The 24,086-nt window shown below is 43.2% G+C and overlaps 1 protein-coding gene and 2 pseudogenes across 1 annotated transcript; all 3 read right to left on the bottom strand.

The window, feature by feature from the left end:
• Positions 1-13,429: 13,429 nt before the first annotated feature.
• LOC142748530 (uncharacterized) lies at positions 13,430-15,362 on the bottom strand (the record flags this gene model as incomplete). The annotated part of the gene is given in 3 exon segments (XM_075855598.1): positions 13,430-13,667; positions 14,750-14,815; positions 14,869-15,362. Coding segments are annotated over 3 exon segments (798 nt in total), but the record flags the coding sequence as incomplete, so codon positions are not given.
• Positions 15,363-15,822: 460 nt separating this feature from the next.
• Positions 15,823-17,357, bottom strand: LOC142748531 (uncharacterized; annotated as a pseudogene).
• A 256-nt stretch (positions 17,358-17,613) lies between these two features.
• LOC142748532 (uncharacterized) lies at positions 17,614-22,876 on the bottom strand (annotated as a pseudogene).
• Between the last annotated feature and the right edge of the window lie 1,210 nt (positions 22,877-24,086).

A 24,086-nucleotide genomic window follows, 5' to 3' on the forward strand; every position in this document is an offset into this window, starting at 1 on the left:
ACATCTTATATACAGTAACAGCTATTCATCTATTACTACGGACAACCAGCCTGTATATCATGTGTGAGAGGTTGTCACAGCTCCGCCCCGTTACTGACATCTCTGATATATAATATAATTACATGTGATCAGACATGAGATCCGCACATCTTATATACAGTAACAGCTATTCATCTATTACTACTGACAACCAGCCTGTATATCATGTGTGAGAGGTTGTCACAGCCCCGCCCCCTGTTACTGACATCACTGATATATAATATAATTACATTGTGATCAGACATGAGATCCGCACATCTTATATACAGTAACAGCTATTCATCTATTACTACTGACAACCAGCCTGTATATCATGTGTGAGAGGTTGTCACAGCCCCGCCCCCTATTACTGACATCACTGATATATAATATAATTACACTGTGATCAGACATGAGATCCACACATCTTATATACAGTAACAGCTATTCATCTATTACTACTGAAAACCAGCCTGTATATCATGTGTGAGAGGTTGTCACAGCCCCGCCCCCTATTACTGACATCACTGATATATAATATAATTACATTGTGATCAGACATGAGATCCACACATCTTATATACAGTAACAGCTATTCATCTATTACTACTGACAACCAGCCTGTATATCATGTGTGAGAGGTTGTCACAGCTCCGCCCCCTGTTACTGACATCACTGATATATAATATAATTACACTGTGATCAGACATGAGATCCACACATCTTATATACAGTCACAGCTATTCATCTATTACTACTGACAACCAGCCCGTATATCATGTGTGAGAGGTTGTCACAGCCCCCCCCCCCGTTACTGACATCACTGATATATAATATAATTACATAGTGATCAGACATGAGATCCACACATCTTATATACAGTAACAGCTATTCATCTATTACTACTGACAACCAGCCTGTATATCATGTGTGATAGGTTGTCACAGCTCCGCCCCCTGTTACTGACATCACTGATATATAATATAATTACATTGTGATCAGACATGAGATCCACACATCTTATATACAGTCACAGCTATTCATCTATTACTACTGACAACCAGCCTATATATCATGTGTAAGAGGTTGTCACAGCCCCGCCCCCTGTTACTGACATCACTGATATAGAATATAATTACACTGTGATCAGACATGAGATCCACACATCTTATATACAGTAACAGCTATTCATCTATTACTACTGACAACCAGCCCGTATATCATGTGTGAGAGGTTGTCACAGCCCCGCCCCCTGTTACTGACATCACTGATATATAATATAATTACACTGTGATCAGACATGAGATCCACACATCTTATATACAGTAACAGCTATTCATCTATTACTACTGACAACCACCCTGTATATCATGTGTGAGAGGTTGTCACAGCTCCGCACCCTGTTACTGACATCACTGATATAGAATATAATTACACTGTGATCAGACATGAGATCCACACATCTTATATACAGTAACAGCTATTCATCTATTACTACTGACAACCAGCCTGTATATCATGTGTGAGAGGTTGTCACAGCTCCGCCCCCTGTTACTGACATCACTGATATATAATATAATTACATTGTGATCAGACATGATATCCACACATCTTATATACAGTAACAGCTATTCATCTATTACTACTGACAACCAGCCTGTATAACATGTGTGAGAGGTTGTCACAGCCCCGCCCCCTGTTACTGACATCACTGATATATAATATAATTACACTGTGATCAGACATGAGATCCACACATCTTATATACAGTAACAGCTATTCATCTATTACTACTGACAACCAGCCTGTATATCATGTGTGAGAGGTTGTCACAGCTCCGCCCCCTGTTACTGACATCACTGATATATAATATAATTACACTGTGATCAGACATGAGATCCACACATCTTATATACAGTGACAGCTATTCATCTATTACTACTGATAACCAGCCTGTATATCATGTGTGAGAGGTTGTCACAGCCCCGCCCCCTGTTACTGACATCACTGATATATAATATAATTACATTGTGATCAGACATGAGATCCACACATCTTATATACAGTCACAGCTATTCATCTATTTCTACTGACAACCAGCCTGTATATCATGTGTGAGAGGTTGTCACAGCTCCGCCCCCTGTTACTGACATCACTGATATATAATATAATTACATGTGATCAGACATGAGATCCACACATCTTATATACAGTCACAGCTATTCATCTATTACTACTGACAACCAGCCTGTATATCATGTGTGAGAGGTTGTCACAGCCCCGCCCCCTGTCACTGACATCACTGATATATAATATAATTACATTGTGATCAGACATGAGATCCACACATCTTATATACAGTAACAGCTATTCATCTATTACTACTGACAACCAGCCTGTATATCATGTGTGAGAGGTTGTCACAGCCCCGCCCCCTGTTACTGACATCACTGATATATAATATAATTACATTGTGATCAGACATGAGATCCACACATCTTATATACAGTCACAGCTATTCATCTATTTCTACTGACAACCAGCCTGTATATCATGTGTGAGAGGTTGTCACAGCTCCGCCCCCTGTTACTGACATCACTGATATATAATATAATTACATGTGATCAGACATGAGATCCACACATCTTATATACAGTAACAGCTATTCATCTATTACTACTGACAACCAGCCTGTATATCATGTGAGAGAGGTTGTCAGCCCCGCCCCCTATTACTGACATCACTGATATATAATATAATTACACTGTGATCAGACATGAGATCCACACATCTTATATACAGTCACAGCTATTCATCTATCACTACAGACAACCAGCCTGTATATCATGTGTGAGAGGTTGTCACAGCCCCGCCCCCTGTTACTGACATCACTGATATATAATATAATTACATTGTGATCAGACATGAGATCCACACATCTTATATACAGTCACAGCTATTCATCTATTACTACTGACAACCAGCCTGTATATCATGTGTGAGAGGTTGTCACAGCCCCGCCCCCTGTTACTGACATCACTGATATATAATATAATTACATTGTGATCAGACATGAGATCCACACATCTTATATACAGTAACAGCTATTCATCTATTACTACTGACAACCAGCCTGTATATCATGTGTGAGAGGTTGTCACAGCCCCGCCTCCTGTTACTGACATCACTGATATATAATATAATTACACTGTGATCAGACATGAGATCCACACATCTTATATACAGTAACAGCTATTCATCTATTACTACTGACAACCAGCCTGTATATCATGTGTGAGAGGTTGTCACAGCCCCGCCTCCTGTTACTGACATCACTGATATATAATATAATTACACTGTGATCAGACATGAGATCCACACATCTTATATACAGTAACAGCTATTCATCTATTACTACTGACAACCAGCCTGTATATCATGTGTGAGAGGTTGTCACAGCCCCGCCCTCTGTTACTGACATCACTGATATATAATATAATTACATGTGATCAGACATGAGATCCACACATCTTATATACAGTAACAGCTATTCATCTATTACTACTGACAACCAGCCTGTATATCATGTGTGAGAGGTTGTCACAGCCCCGCCCCCTGTTACTGACATCACTGATATATAATATAATTACACTGTGATCAGACATGAGATCCACACATCTTATATACAGTAACAGCTATTCATCTATTACTACTGACAACCAGCCTGTATATCATGTGTGAGAGGTTGTCACAGCCCCGCCCCCTGTTACTGACATCACTGATATATAATATAATTACACTGTGATCAGACATGAGATCCACACATCTTATATACAGTAACAGCTATTCATCTATTACTACTGACAACCAGCCTGTATATCATGTGTGAGAGGTTGTCACAGCTCCGCCCCGTTACTGACATCACTGATATATAATATAATTACATTGTGATCAGACATGAGATCCACACATCTTATATACAGTCACAGCTATTCATCTATTACTACTGACAACCAGCCTGTATATCATGTGTGAGAGGTTGTCACAGCCCCGCCCCCTGTTACTGACATCACTGATATATAATATAATTACACTGTGATCAGACATGAGATCCACACATCTTATATACAGTAACAGCTATTCATCTATTACTACTGACAACCAGCCCGTATATCATGTGTGAGAGGTTGTCACAGCCCCGCCCCCTGTTACTGACATCACTGATATATAATATAATTACACTGTGATCAGACATGAGATCCACACATCTTATATACAGTAACAGCTATTCATCTATTACTACTGACAACCAGCCTGTATATCATGTGTGAGAGGTTGTCACAGCCCCGCCCCCTGTTACTGACATCACTGATATATAATATAATTACATGTGATCAGACATGAGATCCACACATCTTATATACAGTAACAGCTATTCATCTATTACTACTGACAACCAGCCCGTATATCATGTGTGAGAGGTTGTCACAGCCCCGCCCCCTGTTACTGACATCACTGATATATAATATAATTACATTGTGATCAGACATGAGATCCACACATCTTATATACAGTAACAGCTATTCATCTATTACTACTGACAACCAGCCTGTATATCATGTGTGAGAGGTTGTCACAGCCCCGCCCCCTGTTACTGATATCACTGATATATAATATAATTACACTGTGATCAGACATGAGATCCACACATCTTATATACAGTAACAGCTATTCATCTATTACTACTGACAACCAGCCTGTATATCATGTGTGAGAGGTTGTCACAGCCCCCCCCCCCCCCCGTTACTGACATCACTGATATATAATATAATTACACTGTGATCAGACATGAGATCCACACATCTTATATACAGTAACAGCTATTCATCTATTACTACTGACAACCAGCCTGTATATCATGTGTGAGAGGTTGTCACAGCTCCGCCCCCTGTTACTGACATCACTGATATATAATATAATTACATTGTGATCAGACATGAGATCCACACATCTTATATACAGTAACAGCTATTCATCTATTACTACTGATAACCAGCCTGTATATCATGTGTGAGAGGTTGTCACAGCCCCGCCCCCTGTTACTGATATCACTGATATATAATATAATTACACTGTAATCAGACATGAGATCCACACATCTTATATACAGTAACAGCTATTCATCTATTACTACTGACAACCAGCCTGTATATCATGTGTGAGAGGTTGTCACAGCCCCCCCCCCCCCCCCCGTTACTGACATCACTGATATATAATATAATTACATAGTGATCAGACATGAGATCCACACATCTTATATACAGTAACAGCTATTCATCTATTACTACTGACAACCTGCCTGTATATCATGTGTGAGAGGTTGTCACAGCCCCGCCCCCTGTTACTGACATCACTGATATATAATATAATGACATTGTGATCAGACATGAGATCCACACATCTTATATACAGTCACAGCTATTCATCTATTACTACTGACAACCAGCCTGTATATCATGTGTGAGAGGTTGTCACAGCCCCGCCCCCTGTTACTGACATCACTGATATATAATATAATTACACTGTGATCAGACATGAGATCCACACATCTTATATACAGTCACAGCTATTCATCTATTACTACTGACAACCAGCCTGTATATCATGTGTGAGAGGTTGTCACAGCCCCGCCCCCTGTTACTGACATCACTGATATATAATATAATTACACTGTGATCAGACATGAGATCCACACATCTTATATACAGTGAAAGCTATTCATCTATTACTACTGACAACCAGCCTGTATATCATGTGTGAGAGGTTGTTACAGCCCCACCCCCTGGTACTGAGAGGTTGTCACAGCCCCGCCCCCTGTTACTGACATCTCTGATCTATCTATCTATCTATCTATCTATCTATCTATCTATCTATCTATCTATCTATCTATCTATCTATCTATCTATCTATCTATCTATCTATCTATCTATCTTACCACCAGACACATATTTATAGTATCAGTACTCCTATTAATTATTGGAATCATTGTATTTTTCTTTCTATTTGCATATATAGCTCATCTTTCAGCATCCAGTTGAATGCAGCGAGGGATCAATACGGATGTTTGTGTAATTGAAAACCAGCGGGTGACGCGATCGCCGGGACCACGGGATAATAGTTGCAGAGATAAATCGCTGACGGGAAAAGATTAAAGATGTGATCTCAATTAAACACCAAGTGATAAGCGCAGAATAAGAAAATCTCCTGTAATGTTACCTCAACCTGTACAGAAAGTGAGCAAAGGATAGAGAAGACAATAGTGATCCATTTCTACTAGAAAAAACAATCTATTTTATACATAGAGGGCAATATTATAGTAGTTATATTCTTGTATATAGGGAGCAGTATTATAGTAGTTATATTCTTGTATATAGGGAGCAGTATTATAGTAGTTATATTCTTGTATATAGGGGCAGTATTATAGTAGTTATATTCTTGTATATAGGGGCAGTATTATAGTAGTTGTATTCTTGTATATAGGAGCAGTATTATAGTAGATATATTCTTGTATATAGGGAGCAGTATTATAGTAGTTATAATCTTGTATGTAGGGGGCAGTATTATAGTAGTTATATTCTTGTATATAGGTGGCAGTATTATAGTAGTTATATTCTTGTATATAGGAGCAGTATTATAGTAGTTACATTCTTGTATATAGGGGCAGTATTATAGTAGTTATATTCTTGTATATAGGGAGCAGTATTATAGTAGTTATATTCTTGTATATAGGGGCAGTATTATAGTAGTTATATTCTTGTATATAGGGGGCAGTATTATAGTAGCTATATTCTTGTATATAGGGGCAGTATTATAGTAGTTATATTCTTGTATATAGGGGGCAGTATTATAGTAGTTATATTCTTGTATATAGGAGCAGTATTATAGTAGTTATATTCTTGTATATAGGAGTAGTATTATAGTAGTTATATTCTTGTATATAGGGGCAGTATTATAGTAGTTATATTCTTGTATATAGGAGCAGTATTATGGTAGTTATATTCTTGTATATAGGGGGCAGTATTATAGTAGTTATATTCTTGTATATAGGAGCAGTATTATGGTAGTTATATTCTTGTATATAGGAGCAGTATTATAGTAGTTATATTCTTGTATATAGGGGGCAGTATTATAGTAATTATATTCTTGTATATAGGGGCAGTATTATAGTAGTTATATTCTTGTATATAGGGGGCAGTATTATAGTAGTTATATTCTTGTATATAGGGGGCAGTATTATAGTAGTTATATTCTTGTATATAGGGGGCAGTATTATAGTAGTTATATTCTTGTATATAGGAGCAGTATTATAGTAGTTATATTCTTGTATATAGGAGCAGTATTATAGTAGTTATATTCTTGTATATAGGGGGCAGTATTATAGTAGTTATATTCTTGTATATAGGGGGCAGTATTATAGTAGTTATATTCTTGTATATAGGAGCAGTATTATAGTAGTTATATTCTTGTATATAGGAGCAGTATTAGGGTATGTGCACACACACTAATTACGTCCGTAATTGACGGACGTATTTCGGCCGCAAGTCCCGGACCGAACACAGTGCAAGGAGCCGGGCTCCTAGCATCATACTTATGTACGATGCTAGAAGTCCCTGCCTCGCTGCAGGACAACTGTCCCGTACTGTAAACATGATTATACTACGGGACAGTTGTCTTGCAGCAAGGCAGGGACTCCTAGCGTCGTACATAAGTATGATGCTAGGAGTCCGGCTCCCTGCACTGTGTTCGGTCCGGTACTTGCGGCCGAAATACGTCCGTCAATTACGGACGTAATTAGTGTGTGTGCACATACCCTTATAGTAGTTATATACTTGTATATAGGAGCAGCATTATAGTAGTTATATTCTTGTATATAGGGGCAGTATTATAGTAGTTATATTCTTGTATATAGGGGCAGTATTATAGTAGTTATATACTTGTATATAGGAGCAGCATTATAGTAGTTATATTCTTGTATATAGGGGCAGTATTATAGTAGTTATATACTTGTGTATAGGAGCAGCATTATAGTAGTTATATTCTTGTATATAGGAGCAGTATTATAGTAGTTATATTCTTGTATATAGGAGGCAGAATTATAGTAGTTATATTCTTGTATATAGGAGCAGTATTATAGTAGTTATCTTCTTATATATAGGGGGCAGTATTCTAGTAGTTATCTTCTTGTATATAGGGGGCAGTATTATAGTAGTTATATTCTTGTATATAGGGGGCAGTATTATAGTAGTTATATTCTTGTATATAGGGGGCAGTATTATAGTAGTTATATTCTTGTATATGGGAGCAGTATTATAGTAGTTATATTCTTGTATATAGGAGCAGTATTATAGTAGTTATATTCTTGTATATAGGGGCAGTATTATAGTAGTTATATTCTTGTATATAGGGGGCAGTATTATAGTAGTTATATTCTTGTATATAGGGGGTAGTATTATAGTAGTTATATTCTTGTATATAGGGGGCAGTATAATAGTAGTTATATTCTTGTATATAGGTAGCAGTATTATAGTAGTGATATTCTTGTATATAGGAGGCAGTATTATAGTAGTTATATTCTTGTATATAGGGGGCAGTATTATAGTAGTTATCTTCTTGTATATAGGGGGCAGTATTATAGATGTTATATTCTGTATTTGGTCTTTACGTGCTGACTGCGTTTCCGGCCTCATGGGGAAGTGTAAACGTCGTCTCTACGAGTGATTTAGCTCCGGTCTGGTGTATATTTCAGCATTGTGATCTGCAGCAGGATATCCAGTGCTGTGTATGATATATGAAATATTCCGTGGTGATGGTTCCCAGCATTGTGTGTTATTACAGGTTGCTATAGCTAGATGCTTTATATTGAACAATAACTTTTCACCTTAGACTAAATATTTGTTGCAGCGGTTGGGGGTGACACTCCACATGTGCAGTAATAGGGGTCATGTATGGAGTCTATACATAGTACAGGAATGTAATTTTCGTCATTGTCATCTGTCTAGTTCTGTAATGATACATCTCCTGCTCCTATATGGCAGTATAACAAGGCACATTTTCCATTCAGGTACTTATAAAAGCTGGGTGATAATCCTTGTGGAAACTGTAATGCCATTCATTCCAACCCAGCTTTCTAAGAGACAGATATAATGTGGATGCCCATAAACAAAACTCTTGTAGAACAGAAGGGCAGGTGACCATAGGGCTGGTTACCCCCTCCGGGGATGGGGTGCCCTCTACATGTACAGAATTCTCTTAGAGGCCGCGGTATAAGGGTAACCTGTGCTCGTGCCCTATTTATATCGGGCCCCATATTGGCTTCCTTGGCAGTCCACGTGGTATGTATTAATGATTGGACAAGACACAGGGCATACGAGCAAGGAGCCACCCTAGGGCACTGCACACAAGAAGCGAATGATGGGGGTAGAGGGGCACATTTCCTACCCAGTCTGTCATGAATGGGGGGCATAAATGGGCAGGTGGAGATAAGACAAGATGTTATCACAAGGAATGTAAGAACCCCTCTTCTCATGCACGCTATTTGTTGGGGTCCCACATCAGCAGCTTCTGGGTCGGTGCCCTGGGTGCTGAGTGATGGGGGCAGCCAAAACGCCACTTTGCCTTAGCCAGGGTATTTAGAAACAGGACTAGGGCAGCAAACTGAACCTTTGCCCCAGGTGAAAGAAGTCCCAGCTACAGCTCTGCCCCTCAGGTAATAGGGCTAAGACGTGACTGCATCCTCTACCCCCCATAGTTACACCACTGGGCACTGCCCACCACCTGACGATACCCAGCGCACATTGTCCGTACACCTTGGAAGACGTCTCATCCGGTTCTGGAGAACATGGTCAGATAAGATGCCGCCATGTTGTGTCATCGCCATATATCTGATATCAGCACGGTGATGCCACTTGATGGCTATGGGAACCAGACGTTGCCAGATTTCCCCATTCGTGGGCAGAGGGAAGTTCCTCGTATCCTGGATATGAGATCATGTCAGGCCTGAACAATGTCTATTGTTTTTTGGAGTCGTAAATTTCATGGAGTCAAAATTTGTGAGGCCGGTTTCCTGCTGACGAGATTTAAAGCGAGGTGTTTCATATTAGATCAGGTAAACAGACCCCCATGTGAACGCCGCCGACGTGGACTTCTCCAGACCAAACCGAGGGGGAGAATGGGACCATTGTTGGGATTTTTGGTTCGGTGTTCAGTGCAACCGCCAATTAATCCAGAGATCTGGAAAGAAAATTAGTTTTATTGATAAAGCAGAATGGAGCGGTCGCTGCCCCCGGGAATCACACACAATGGCAGATCATCAATGGGCGTTTTGGGTGGCCGCCCGGGCCCCGAGGCTCCCGGGGGGCCCATTGCCGCCCCAAATACAATGCGTTTTTGCCGCGACAAAACGGCATTGTGTATGTCCTGTAAAGGACCTGCAGACATAAAAGTCACATGATCGCAGCTCCTACAACAGCAGCAAGAGAGAAGAGTATGAGGTAAGTATAAGGGGATAATGGAGGTGTTTAAGTGGTCTGGGGTCTGTATTAGTTTAAGGGGTCTGTATTTAGGGGCCTGTATTAGCTTAAGGGGTCTGGGGTCTCTATTTAGGGGTCTGGTCTTGGGTATGTATTAGTTTAGGGAGTCAGGTCTGGGGTCTGCATTTAGGGGTCTGGTTTGGGGTCTGCATTTAGGGGTCTGGTCTGGGGTCTGTATTAGTTTATGGGGCCTATATTTAGGGGGCCTGGTCTGGGGTCTTTATTAGTTTAGGGGGTCTGGTCTGGGGACTGCAATAGTTTAGAGGTCTGGGGTCTGTATGTATTCTAATTTATTAGTCTTAGTATAAGGGGATGTCCGGGCACATCGATAGGTCATCAGTATGAAAACCGGTACGTGACCGGACAACCCCTTTGATATATAGTCCTGGGCCTTGGTGTCTGAATTTTTGTGTTTCTATAGGGACTGGAAATGGCTGCAGAAGAGAGGAGCAAAGATGTCTCATCAGGAGAAGTCGCCATACCGGCCGGGGTCAGATGGAGAAGAAAAGAGAACGACTCCAATCAGAGAAGACGTCACCTGTGAGTTACTGGATCTATAGGGAATCTGTCCCCTCTCCTGACATGTCTGTTGTAGGAAATCCTTGTATTCCACATAAAGTCTTTTTGTATCCAGGACTAATAGACAAATGCGTGTTACCATTCCCCACGTCAGGAGGATGTGTCCCTGCACAGTGTGATACTTTCAGCGATGGTTGGAGACTGTCAGTATGTAGGGACACAGCCCTTTGACAAGAGGAATCGTAACACCCATTTGTCAATGCTCTCACAGAAAGGTGGTGTTCACTATAGACATGGCAGAGCGGCGGTGGGGAAGGGGGCCCAAGCTTGTGGAACAGCCCAGGGCCTGTGGTCTACTTAATCCGCCACTGATCGCACATCACGTCTCCAACCTAGAGAGCAGCAAATAAGATGATAATTATTACATTGCTGGAATCAGGCCCAAAAATTACTTCCCTCTTCGGAATTAGATCGGGTATGACCACATCCTAGGACCATCAGAACGGCCAGGGGGCGGGTAAAGTGCAGAGACCCCAAGGCAAAACATTGCATGGAGCCCCCTCCTCCTCACCATACAGATGCCAATGTACCAACACTAGAGATGAGCGAATTTCCGTAAATTCGTTTCAGGTCCGGTTCTATCGAAGTGGCTGTCAGATTCAATTCGGTCCAAATAATTTTGCAAGTGCTCCTATTGCCCTGAAATGTTGTGCATGACGCTCGGAGGTCTTCTAGGAGTAACCACTCTAAAGCTTTTTAACATCAAGACAGCGTAAGTAATGTCAAAGTGACAGCAAATTATTGTATATCTAACTATTCTCTTCTCACTATGAAACACGCTCACTGACACTAATCCCCTGTCTATCTGTATTCTGTGTATTACTATCTCTCACTCTCTGTCTGACGTCCTCTCTCTCCTCCACAAAAGAGCATCATTTCTTGGTTGGGCTGTTTATAGTGGCAATGACTCATATGTCATCAGTGAATCACAGCTTTACCCCCTCGGGATTGGCTATGCTAGAGAAGGGGCTGCCTGCAAGGGATTATGGGGAAGCCCGCTGTTACCTTAAGTCCTATGTAAAACCACAGATAATATACAATAATAACTCTCTGAGTACAGATAATGTAGTAGATGTTACCTGCAGTCCTAAGTAACACCACAGATAACACAGTGATAGCTCTCTGAGTACAGATAATGTAGTAGATGTTACCTGCAGTCCTAAGTAACACCACAGATAACACAGTGATAGCTCTCTGAGTACAGATAATGTAGTAGCTGTTACCTGCAGTCCTATGTAACACCACAGATAACAGTGATAACTCTCTGAGTACAGATAATGTAGTAGTGTTACCTGCAGTCCTATGTAACACCACAGATTACACAGTGATAACTCTCTGAGTACGGATAATGTAGTAGTGTTACCTGCAGTCCTATGTAACACCACAGATAACACACAGTGAGAACTCTTCTGAGCACAAATAATGTAGTAGTGTTACCTGCAGTCCTATGTAACACCACAGATAACACGGTGATAACTCTCTGAGTACAGATAATGTAGTAGTGTTACCTGCAGTCCTATGTAACACCACAGATAACACAGAGATAACTCTCTGAGTACAGATAATGTAGTGGATGTTACCTGCAGTCCTATGTAACACCACAGATAACACAGTGATAACTCTCTGATTACAGATAATGTAGTAGTGTTACCTGCAGTCCTATGTAACACCACAGATAACAGTGATAACTCTCTGAGTACAGATAATGTAGTAGTGTCACCTGCAGTCCTATGTAATGCCACATTTTAATTTCACAATGAATTGTGCTGTATGACAACTTCAGCTCTGCGACGTGTATTATTATTATTTGTGTGTGTTAGGTCGTGAAATGTCAGTAGCTTTATTATCACTTATTCTGAGATGTTTGAAAATTACTTCTACGTTATTAGCCATGAACTTTGATCAGGCGACTGTAGTTCTGCGGAGTGCGTCCTCTGTGCGCTGGGCTGTCGCTGAGCCACCTCCTAGTCTCCTAATATCGCCTGAAGTGCTGGTTCTTTCCGTTCAATAGTCCTCTCTCCCTCTCGGTCTTCCTCTGTTTCTCTCTCTTTCTCTCTCTCTCTCTCTCTCTTTCTCTCTCGCTCTGTCTCTTCCTCTCTCTCTCTCTTCCTCTGTCTCTCTTCCTCTCTCTTCCTCTCTCGCTCTCTGTCTCTTCCTCTCTCTCTTCCTCTCTGTCTCTTCCTCTCTCTCTCTCTCTTTCTCTCTCTGTCAATCTCTTTCTCTCTCTCTCTCTCTACCTTTCTCTATCTTCCTCTCTCACTTCCTTTCTCTCTCTTCCTCTCTCTCTTCCTCTCTCTCTCTTTCTCTCTCTCTCTTCCTCTTTCTCTCTCTTCCTCTTTCTCCCTCTCTTCCTCTCTCTCCATCTCTTCCCATCTCTCTCTCTCTTCCTCTCTCCCTCTCTTCCTCTCTCTCTCTCTCTCTTCCTCTCTCTCTCTTCCTCTCTCTGTCTCTCTCTTCCTCTTGCTTTCTCTCTCTTCCTCTCTCTGTCTTCCTCTTTCTCTCTCTCCCTCTTTCTCTCTCTTCTTCTCTCGCTCTCTGTCTCTTCCTCCCTCTCTTCCTCTCTCGCTCTCTGTCTCTTCCTCTCTCTCTTCCTCTGTCTCTCTCTCTTCCTCTGTCTCTCTCTTTTACTCTCTCTCTCTTCGTCTCTCGCTCTCTGTCTCTTCCTTTCTCTCACTTCCTCTGTCTCTCTCTCTTCATCTTTCGCTCTCCATCTCTTCCTCTCTGTTTCTTCCTCTCTCACTCTCTGTCTCTTCCTCTCTCTTTCTCTCTATTTCTCTCTCTTCCTCTCTCTCTCTCTCTTCCTCTCTATCCGTCTTCCTCTCTCCCTCTCTCTTTCTCTCCCTCTCTTTCTCATTTCCTTTCTCTCTCTCACTCTCTCTCTCTCTTCCTCTCTCTCCGTCTTCCCCTCTCCCTCTCTCTCCCTCTCTTTCTTTCTCTCTCTCTATTCCTCTTTCTCTCTCTTCCTCTTTCGCTCTGTCTCTTCCTCTCTCTCTTCCTCACTCCCTCTCTTCCCCTCTCTCTCTTCCTCTCCCTTCCTCTCTCTCTTCCTCTCTCTGTCTCTCTCTTCCTCTTGCTCTCTCTCTCTCTTCCTCTCTCTGTCTTCCTCTGTCTCTCTCTTCCTCTGTCTCTTCCTCTCTCGCTCTCTGTCTCTTCCTCTCTCGCTCTTTCTCTTCCTCTCTCTCTTCCTCTGTCTCTCTCTCTCTTCCGCTGTCTCTCTCTTTTCCTCTCTGTCTTCCTTTCTCACTCTCTGTCTCTTCCTTTCTCTCACTTCCTCTGTCTCTCTCTCTTCATCTTTCGCTCTCCATCTCTTCCTCTCTGTCTCTTTTTCTTTCTCTTCCTCTCTCTCTCTCTCTCTGTCTCTTTCTGTCTATTTCTCTCTCTTCCTCTCTCTCTCTCTCTTCCTCTCCCTCCGTCTTCCTCTTTCTCCCTCTCTTTCTCTCTGTCTTTCTCTCTCTCTTCATCTTTCTCTCTCTTCCTCTTTCACTCTGTCTCTTCCTCTCTCTCTCTCTCTCTCCCTCTCTGCCCCTCTCTATCTACCTCTCTCTCTCTTCGTCTCTCTCTACCTCTCTCTCTTCCTCTCTCTCTCTTCCTCTCTCTCTTCCTCTCTCTCGTCCTCTCTCTCTTCCTCTCTATCTCTTCCTCTCTCTCTCTCTCTCTCTCTCTGTCTCTCTCTTCCTCTCACTCTCTCTTCCTCTTTTGCTCTCTTCTTCTTTCTCTATCTTCCTCTCTCACTCTCTGTCTCTTCCTCTCTTTCTTCCACTGTCTCTCTCTTCCTCTCTCGCTTTCTGTCTCTTCCTCCCTCTCTTCCTCTCTCGCTCTCTGTCTCTTCCTCTCTCTCTCTTCCTCTGTCTCTCTCTCTTCCTCTTTCGCTCTCGATCTCTTCCTCTCTCACTCTCTCTCTCTCTCCCTTTCTCTCTATCTTCCTCTCTCTCTCTTCCTTTTTTCTCTTCCTCTCTCTCTCTCTCTATCTCTCTCTTCCTCTCTCTTCCTCTTCCTCTCTCTTCCTCTCTCTTTCTCTCTCTTCCTCTTGCTCTCTCTCTCTTCCTCTCTCTTTCTCGCTCTTCCTCTTTCTCTCTCTTCCTCTCTCGCTCTGTCTCTTTTTCTCTTTCTTCCTCTGTCTCTCTTCCTCTCTCTCTTTCTCTTTCTCTCTCTTCCTCTTTCTCTCTCTTCCTCTCTCGCTCTGTCTCTTCTTCTCTTTCTTCCTCTGTCTCTCTCTTCCTCTCTCTCTTCCTCTCTCGCTCTCTGTCTCTTCCTCCCTCTCTCGCTCTTTCTCTTCCTCTCTCGCTCTCTGTCTCTTCCTTTCTCTCACTTCCTCTGTCTCTCTCTCTTCCTGTTTCGCGCTCCATCTCTTCCTCTCTGTCTCTTCCTCTCCCACTCTCTGTCTCTTCCTCTCTCTCTCATTCTCTCTCTTCCTCTCTCTGGCTCTTTCTCTCTCTATTTCTCTCTCTTCCTCTCTTTCTCTCTCTCTATTTCTCTCTCTTCCTCTCTCTCTCTCTCTCTCTCTCTCTTCCTCTCTCTCCGTCTTCCCCTCTCCCTCTCTCTCCCTCTCTTTCTTTCTCTCTCTCTATTCCTCTTTCTCTCTCTTCCTCTTTCGCTCTGTCTCTTCCTCTCTCTCTCTCTCCCTCTCTTCCCCTCTCTATCTTCCTCTCTCTCTCTTCCTCTCTCTCTTCCTCTCTCTCTCTTCCTCTCTCTCTTCCTCTCTCTCGTCCTCTCTCTCTTCCTCACTATCTCTTCCTCTCTCTGTCTCTCTCTTCCTCTCACTCTCTCTCTCTCTTCTTCTTTTGCTCTCTTCCTCTTTCTCTATCTTCCTCTCTCACTCTCTGTATCTTCCTCTCTTTCTTCCACTGTCTCTCACTTCCTCTCTCGCTTTCTGTCTCTTCCTCCCTCTCTTCCTCTCTCACTCTCTGTCTCTTCCTCTCTCTCTTTTCCTCGGTCTCTCTCTCTTCCTCTTTCGCTCTCCATCTCTTCCTCTCTCACTCTCTCTCTCTCTCCCCCTTTCTCTCTCTCTCTTCCTCTCTCTCTTCCTTTTTTTCTTCCTCTCTCTCTCTCTTCCTCTCTCTCTTCCTCTTTCTCTCTCTTCCTCTTTCTCTTTCTTCCTCTCTCTCTTCCTCTCTCTCTCTTCCTCTCTCTCCCTCTCTTCCCTTCTCTTCCTCTCTCACCCTCTCTTCCTCTCTCTCTTCCTCTCTCTTTCTCTCTCTTCCTCTTGCTCCCTCTCTCTCTTTCTCTCTCTTCCTCTTTCTCTCTCTTCCTCTCTCGCTCTGTCTCTTCTTCTCTTTCTTCCTCTGTCTCTCTCTTCCTCTCTCTCTTCCTCTCTCGCTCTCTGTCTCTTGCTCCCTCTCTACCTCTCTTGCTCTTTCTCTTCCTCTCTCGCTCTCTGTCTCTTCCTTTCTCTCACTTCCTCTGTCTCTCTCTCTTCCTGTTTCGCGCTCCATCTCTTCCTCTCTGTCTCTTCCTCTCCCACTCTCTGTCTCTTCCTCTCTCTCTCATTTTCTCTCTTCCTCTCTCTGGCTCTTTCTCTCTCTCTATTTCTCTCTCTTCCTCTCTTTCTCTCTCTCTATTTCTCTCTCTTCCTCTCTCTCTCTCTCTTCCTCTCTCTCCGTCTTCCTCTCTCCCAATCTCTCCCTCTCTTTCTCTCTCTTCCTCTTTCACTCTGTCTCTTCCTCTCTCTCTCTCTCTCTCTCGCTCTCTCTCTTCCTCTCTCTCTTCCTCTCTCTCCATCTCTTCCTCTCTCTCTCTTCCTCTCTCTCTTCCTCTCACTCTCTCTCTTCCTCTCCCTCCCTCTCTTCCCCTCTCTCTCTCTCTTCCTCTCTCTCTCTTCCTCTCTCTCTTCCTTTCTCTCTGTCTCTCTCTTCCTCTCGCTCTCTCTTCCTCTTTCTCTCTCTTCTTCTCTCGCTCTGTCTCTTCCTCTCTTTCTTCCACTGTCTCTCTCTTCCTCTCTCTCTTCCTCTCGCTTTCTGTCTCTTTCTCCCTCTCTTCCTCTCTCTCTGTCTCTTCCTCTCTCTCTTCCTCTGTCTCTCTCTTCCTCTGTCTGTCTCTCTCTTCCTCTCTCTTCCTCTTGCTCTCTCTCTCTCTTCCTCTCTCGCTCTTTCTCTTCCTCTCTTTCTTCCTCTGTCTCTCTCTTCCTCTCTCGCTCTCTTTCTCTTCCTCCCTCTCTTCCTCTCTTGCTCTTTTTCTTCCTCTCTCTCTTCCTCTGTCTCTCCCTCTCTTCCTCTGTCTCTCTCTTCCTCTCTCTTCCTCTCGCACTCTGTCTCTTCCGTTCTCTCACTTCCTCTGTCTCTCTCTCTTCCTCTTTCGCTCTCCATCTCTTCCTCTCTGTCTCTTCCTCTCTCACTCTCTGTCTCTTCCTCTCTCTCGCTCTCTCTCTCTCTTTCTCTCTCTTCCTCTATATCTCTGTCTCTTTCTCTCTCTTTTTTTTCTCTCTCTTCCTCTATCTCCCTCTCTTCCTCCCTCCCTCTCTTCTTCTCTCCCTCTCTTCCTCTTTCTCTCTCTCTCTTTCTCTCTCTTCCTCTCTCTCTTCCTCTCCTTCGCTCTCTTTCTTTTTCTCTCTTCCTCTCTCTCTCTTCCACTCTCGCTCTCCGTCTCTTCCTCTCTCGCTCTCTGTTTCTTTCTCTATCACTTTCTGTCTCTTCCTCTCTCTCTTCCTCTCTCTTTCTCTCTCTGTCTCTCTCTTTCTCTCTCTCTTCCTCTTTCTCTCTCTTCCTCTTTCTCTCTCTTCCTCTCTCGCTCTGTCTCTTTCTTCCTCTGTCTCTCTCTTCCTCTCTCTCTTCCTCTCTCGCTCTCTGTCTCTTCCTTTCTCTCACTTCCTCTGTCTCTCTCTCTCTTCCTGTTTCGCGCTCCATCTCTTCCTCTCTGTCTCTTCCTCTCCCACTCTCTGTCTCTTCCTCTCTCTCTGATTCTCTCTCTTCCTCTCTCTGTCTCTTTCTCTCTCTCTATTTCTCTCTCTTCCTCTCTTTCTCTCTCTCTCTCTTCCTCTCTCTCCGTCTTCCTCTCTCCCTCTCTCTCCCTCTCTTTCTCTCTCTTCCTCTTTCACTCTGTCTCTTCCTCTCTCACTCTCGCTCTTTCTCTCTCTTCCTCTCTCTCTCTCTTCCTCTCTCTCCCTCTCTCCCCTCTCTCCCCTCTCTCTCTTCCTCTCTCTCTTCCTCTCACTCTCTCTCTCTCTCTTCCTCTTTTGCTCTCTTCCTCTTTCTCTATCTTCCTCTCTCTCTCTGTCTCTTCCTCTCTTTCTTCCACTGTCTCTCTCTTCCTCCCTCTCTTCCTCTCTCGCTCTCTGTCTCTTCCTCTCTCTCTCTCTCTTCCTCTGTTTCTCTCTTCCTCTGTCTCTCTCTCTTCCTCTTTCTTCTCTCTCTCTGTCTCTTCCTTTCTCTCACTTCCTCTGTCTCTCTCTCTTCCTCTTTCGCTCTCCATCTCTTCCTCTCTCACTCTCTCTCTCTCTTCCTCTCTCTCTCTCTTCCTCTCTCTCCCTCTCTTCCCCTCTCTCTCTTCCTCTCTCTCTCTTCCTCTCTCTCTGTCTCTCTCTTCCTCTCGCTCTCTCTCTTCCTCTTTCTCTCTCTTCCTCTCTCGCTCGGTCTCTTCCTCTCTCTCTCTCTCTCTTCCTCTCTCTCCCTCTCTTCCCCTCTCTCTCTTCCTCTCGCTCTCTCTCTTCCTCTCTCTCTGTCTCTCTCTTCCTCTCGCTCTCTCTCTTCCTCTTTCTCTCTCTTCCTCTCTCGCTCGGTCTCTTCCTCTCTTTCTTCCACTGTCTCTCTCTTCCTCTCTTTCTTCCTCTCTCGCTTTCTGTCTCTTTCTCCCTCTCTTCCTCTCTCTCTGTCTCTTCCTCTCTCTCTTCCTCTGTCTCTCTCTTCCTCTGTCTGTCTCTCTCTCTCTTCCTCTATCTTCCTCTTGCTCTCTCTCTCTCTTCCTCTCTCTCTTTCTCTTTCTCTCTCTTCCTCTCTCTCTTCCTCTCTCTCTTCTTCTCTCTCTCTCTTCCTCTCGCTCTCTCTCTTCCTCTCTCTCTCTCTCTCTTCCTCTCTTCCTCTTTCTCTCTCTCACAGACAAGTTACCAGCGAGCGCTCCAGACTTGGCATCAACAAGAATCTCTTGAGAACCGGAATAGTTGAGTGATTTTCTTGCCAATATCCTTGACTCCTTTTTGTTTGTCACCATGAATCTGTTTTTGGATGTTGCCTGTAAATCGCTGCAAACAATGTTCTCAAAAACAGGATAAGTGGATTCAAGGTGTCACCTCGCCATACGCCGCGCTGCGATAAGAAGCCACAGAGGGTTAAAATATTAACGCTGCGTTTCTTAAAGACCTAATACACTGCTATACATGAGGCAGGGGCACTGTGCCCCAATACCTCAGCACGGGTGAAGAATAGATGGTTATTAAAGGGCAACTGCATATCCAGCAATAACTCAGGGGCCCCTCAGACACCGGCAGCACAATAGAGGTTCTGTTTATAGTAGCCTGGATGTATGGTACTATGTATTGCAGCCTGTATGTATGTATGGCACCACTTATGGCACCCTGTATGTATGTATGTATGTATGTATGTATGGCACTATGTATGGCAGCCTGTATGTATGTATATATGTATGTATGTATGTTTGCCACTATTTATGGCAGCCTGTATGTTTATATGGCACCATTTATGGCAGCCTGTATGTATGTTTGGCACTATGTATGGCAGCCTGTATGTATGTATATATGTATGTATGTATGTTTGCCACTATTTATGGCAGCCTGTATGTTTATATGGCACCATTTATGGCAGCCTGTATGTATGTTTGGCACTATGTATGGCAGCCTGTATGTATGTATATATGTATATATGTATGTATGTATGTATGTATGTATGTATGTATGTTTGGCACTATTTATGGCAGCATGTATGTATGTATGTATGGCACTATTTATGGCATTCTGTATGTATGTATGGCACTATTTATGGCAGCCTGTATGTACGGCACCAGGTATAGTAGCCTATATTCTATCAGTGCATTCCTGGCAAAGGTTACAGAAATGTCCGTCAGCTTAGTACAACAGCCTGTGCATGCAAACATGCGCCATTTATATTTTATAGGTAAGTCAAGGTGCCATTTATGTCGGCCTGTATGTTCGGCACCACATATGGTAGCTTAGATTTTATCAGTGCAATGCTGGCACAGGCTGCAGAAAAAATATCTCAGTGCAGCCTGTGTTTGCACAGGTGCGCCATTTTTTCAAAGGATAAGAGGTGCATTTCTGTTGTGTAGACAAGGCGCGGCACCACGTATAGCAGCCGGTATGTACGGCACCATTTATGGTAGCCTGTATTCTTTTAAAGCAAAGCTGGCACAGTGGCCTGTGTGGCCTTTACCAGTGCAGAGGGGCAGAGGTTGCAGTTACCCCCAGGCCCTGGTACCTGAGCTCTGCTACATAAGAGAACAGCGGTATGTAAATGACAAGTGATTTCTGCCTGGAGCCTTGAAGAACCATCAAGTCACATAAATGGGGCCCTTTCATATATGTTCATTCTAAATCTCCGCAAAACATTCATAAAAATTTTTGATGACGTCATGTTCATATCCCCTGCGTTGTTGTGATTCATCATGGAGACCCCGGATCTCTCCGCACTGTTATTTTCCGATAATGGTCAGTTTTTGCTTTGCTTTAGCCATAAATGTTCCCTCCCCCGTCGGCCGTTTCTTCATTAATCCCTATAGCAGAATTATAGTTAATGTAGGAGCGTTCTATACAGTCCCCCCCGTGGAGAGGTCTTACCTCATTACAAATAAACACTACACTTCTCCTGGTTACCATTGTTGCCTTTTCCATCTCTGGTCTTAAACAGACTCATCCTGGAGTGGCGCATCTCCGAGGATTTCTATAAGACACATAATATATGCCTACATTCACATTAGCCGCTATTCAGAGCCGACAATAGGAGCCTTGTCAAGTGCCAACATCACTGTTGTGCGTGGAATGTATCGGCGGAACAATGGTCTGACAAAGAGAAGGGTTACACATTGTGTGTCTTCAAGTATGAAAAATAATAACCATCTTGTGGAGTAAGACATGTGCACGGTCTAATCATAGAGCAATAAAGGAGCATGAGGCTGGGATACATCCCAAGGCTGCGGAAGTCCTGCAAAACAGAGAGCGGGAAAGATACGGGAAGATAGGAGAAGATACGGGAAGATAGGAGAAGATACGGGAATATACAGGGAGATACAGGGAGAAAAAGGCAGATGAGGGAACATACGGGAAGATATTAGAAAATAGAGGAAGATATGGGAAGATAGGAGAAGATACGGGAATATACAGGAAAAGATTGGAAAATACGTGAAGATATGAGAGGATACAGGGAGAAAAAGGCAAATGAGGGAAAATATGAGAAGATACGGGAAGATACGGGGAGAAAAAAGCAGATGAGGGAAAATACGGGAAGATACGGGAAGAGATTGGAAAATAGAGGAAGATATGAGAGGATACAGGGAGAAAAAGGCAAATGAGGGAAAATATGAGAAGATACGGGAAGAGATTGGAAAATAGAGGAAGATATGAGAAGATACAGGGAGAAAAAGGCAAATGAGGGAAAATATGAGACGATACGGGAAGAGATTGGATAATAGAGGAAGATATGAGAAGATACGGGAAGATACAGGGAGATATGAAAGATACGGGAAGATAAGAAAGATACGGGAAGATAAGAAAGATACGGGAAGAGACGGGAAGATACGGAAGAGCCGGGAAGATTGTTTTTTAACATTATAACCTTTTAAAAGGGATTTTTTTTTTCGTTTCTCTTCTGACATAGGATCCCCTAGGAAATTCCCCAAATGATGGAGAAACCCCAGTCATACGGTCGCCATGAATTAAACCTGACAAGCCGGCACTTCCACATTGGCAGGATCCATGAACTTCTACATTGATTCCCGACTAGCGGTGTTCTCCAAGGAGCCAGAAACACTTTGACCTTTCTCAATACAGCAGCACTTATTGTCTGATGGAAATGTGCCAACTCCAGGACTCTCCCCGGTGCCGTCTTCTGGGGAGACCATGGGGTTTCTTATGGTGGAGTTCCCCTTTATGTGTCATGTGATCAGGTCTGAGCGGCTGCCATGTGTCGTATCTCCTGTGTCGTCTTGTATGTTGAGTCTTCTTCAGGATTCGTGTTCTTGTGTCCGGTGATTGTCTTCTTCATCCATCTTGTCGTCCTCGTCTTCTCCCTTCATCTCTTCTCATCACAATTGTCTTCTCCATTGATCTAGATCTTCCAGTGATGTCCAGAATAAGATGAGGCTTCGCATTGTCGGGTTTGGCCGATCTGCTGGAGGATCCACTCCTTTACTTTCTTAGGGTTTCTCAATAGTCCTCAACACCACCGAAGATCAAAGACGCCGAGACTTCTGCTTCATTATGGTCCATCAGCAACATCTATCAACCATTGTACAATAGTCTGCTAGATACAGGCTACATCTCTCAGGATGCATTACATCAGAGGGGCGGGGCAGTGACAACCTGCTAATGAACAGGAGGAGGATGGTTGTCACAGTCCTCAAGTGAAAACCACCGAGACGTGAACAAAATACAATGCGGACAAAAGTAGTAAAATTAGACACAATAAATACAGAACACCCTCAAAATGTGAATACGGGAGAAGAATAACCGTACCCCGGGGGGGGGGGGGCGCTACTCCAAAAACAGGCAAGTAACTTACCTGAACTCCCATAATGCAATGCTCTCTACTGCACTGCATTCTGGGAGATTACTGTACAGCGCTTGGTGTAACTATGCAGAATGCAAGACCTGAGCAAGCGACACTGAACAAGCAGGGGATGCTGACAGATAAAAGCTCTGCGGCAGGATTCCGTACAGCTCTGGATGTGACTGGAGTATAAGATGTATCTGTTCTGCCCCTTGTACCCGTGTACAGGACATCTGCTGGGGATGAGTGTGGCGGCTTCTGTCCATGGCGGACGAGTGACGATGACCATCTATTCTGGTTGCTGATTACTTACTGTTGCCAGAGACACAATTCTTGTTTTACAAGGGTCCTGTCCCCGATGAGGGGCGACGAGTCTTTGTTCTCGGGCTCTTTCCATTTCTCTTATGTTTCTGTGCAGCTTCAAATGTCTCTCCTGAAATCCTGTCCTTCTCCAGTAATAACACACGAGATGTATGTCTCCAAACTGCGCCAGCAGAGCTCAGAGACGCACGCCTGTTCATGTGCCTTATCTTCCACTGGTCCTGAGTGACAACACCTCTTATACTCCAGTCACATCCAGAGCTGAAATCACAATTCTGCTGTTACATCATCTCTTATACTACAGTCACATCCGGAGCTGCAATCACAATTCTGCTGTTACATAATCTCTTATACTACAGTCACATCCGGAGCTGCAATCACAATTCTGCTGTTACATAATCTCTTATACTCCAGTCACATCCAGAGCTGCAATCACAATTCTGCTGTTACATCATCTTTTATACTACAGTCACATCCGGAGCTGCAATCACAATTCTGCTGTTATATAATCTCTTATACTCCAGTCACATCCAGAGCTGCAATCACAATTCTGCTGTTACATCATCTCTTATACTGCAGTCACATCCAGAGCTGCAATCACAATTCTGCTGTTACATCATCTCTTATACTACAGTCACATCCGGAGCTGCAATCACAATTCTGCTGTTACATAATCTCTTATACTACAGTCACATCCGGAGCTGCAATCACAATTCTGCTGTTATATAATCTCTTATACTCCAGTCACATCCAGAGCTGCAATCACAATTCTGCTGTTACATCATGTCTTATACTCCACTCACTTCCAGAGCTGTATTCACAATTCTACTGTTACATCATGTCTTATACTCCTTTCACTTCCAGAGCTGTATTCACAATTCTACTGTTACATCATGTCTTATACTCCACTCAC

Source organism: Rhinoderma darwinii, chromosome 3, assembly GCF_050947455.1.
Source record: "Rhinoderma darwinii isolate aRhiDar2 chromosome 3, aRhiDar2.hap1, whole genome shotgun sequence".
Classification (NCBI taxonomy): Eukaryota; Metazoa; Chordata; class Amphibia; order Anura; family Rhinodermatidae; genus Rhinoderma; species Rhinoderma darwinii.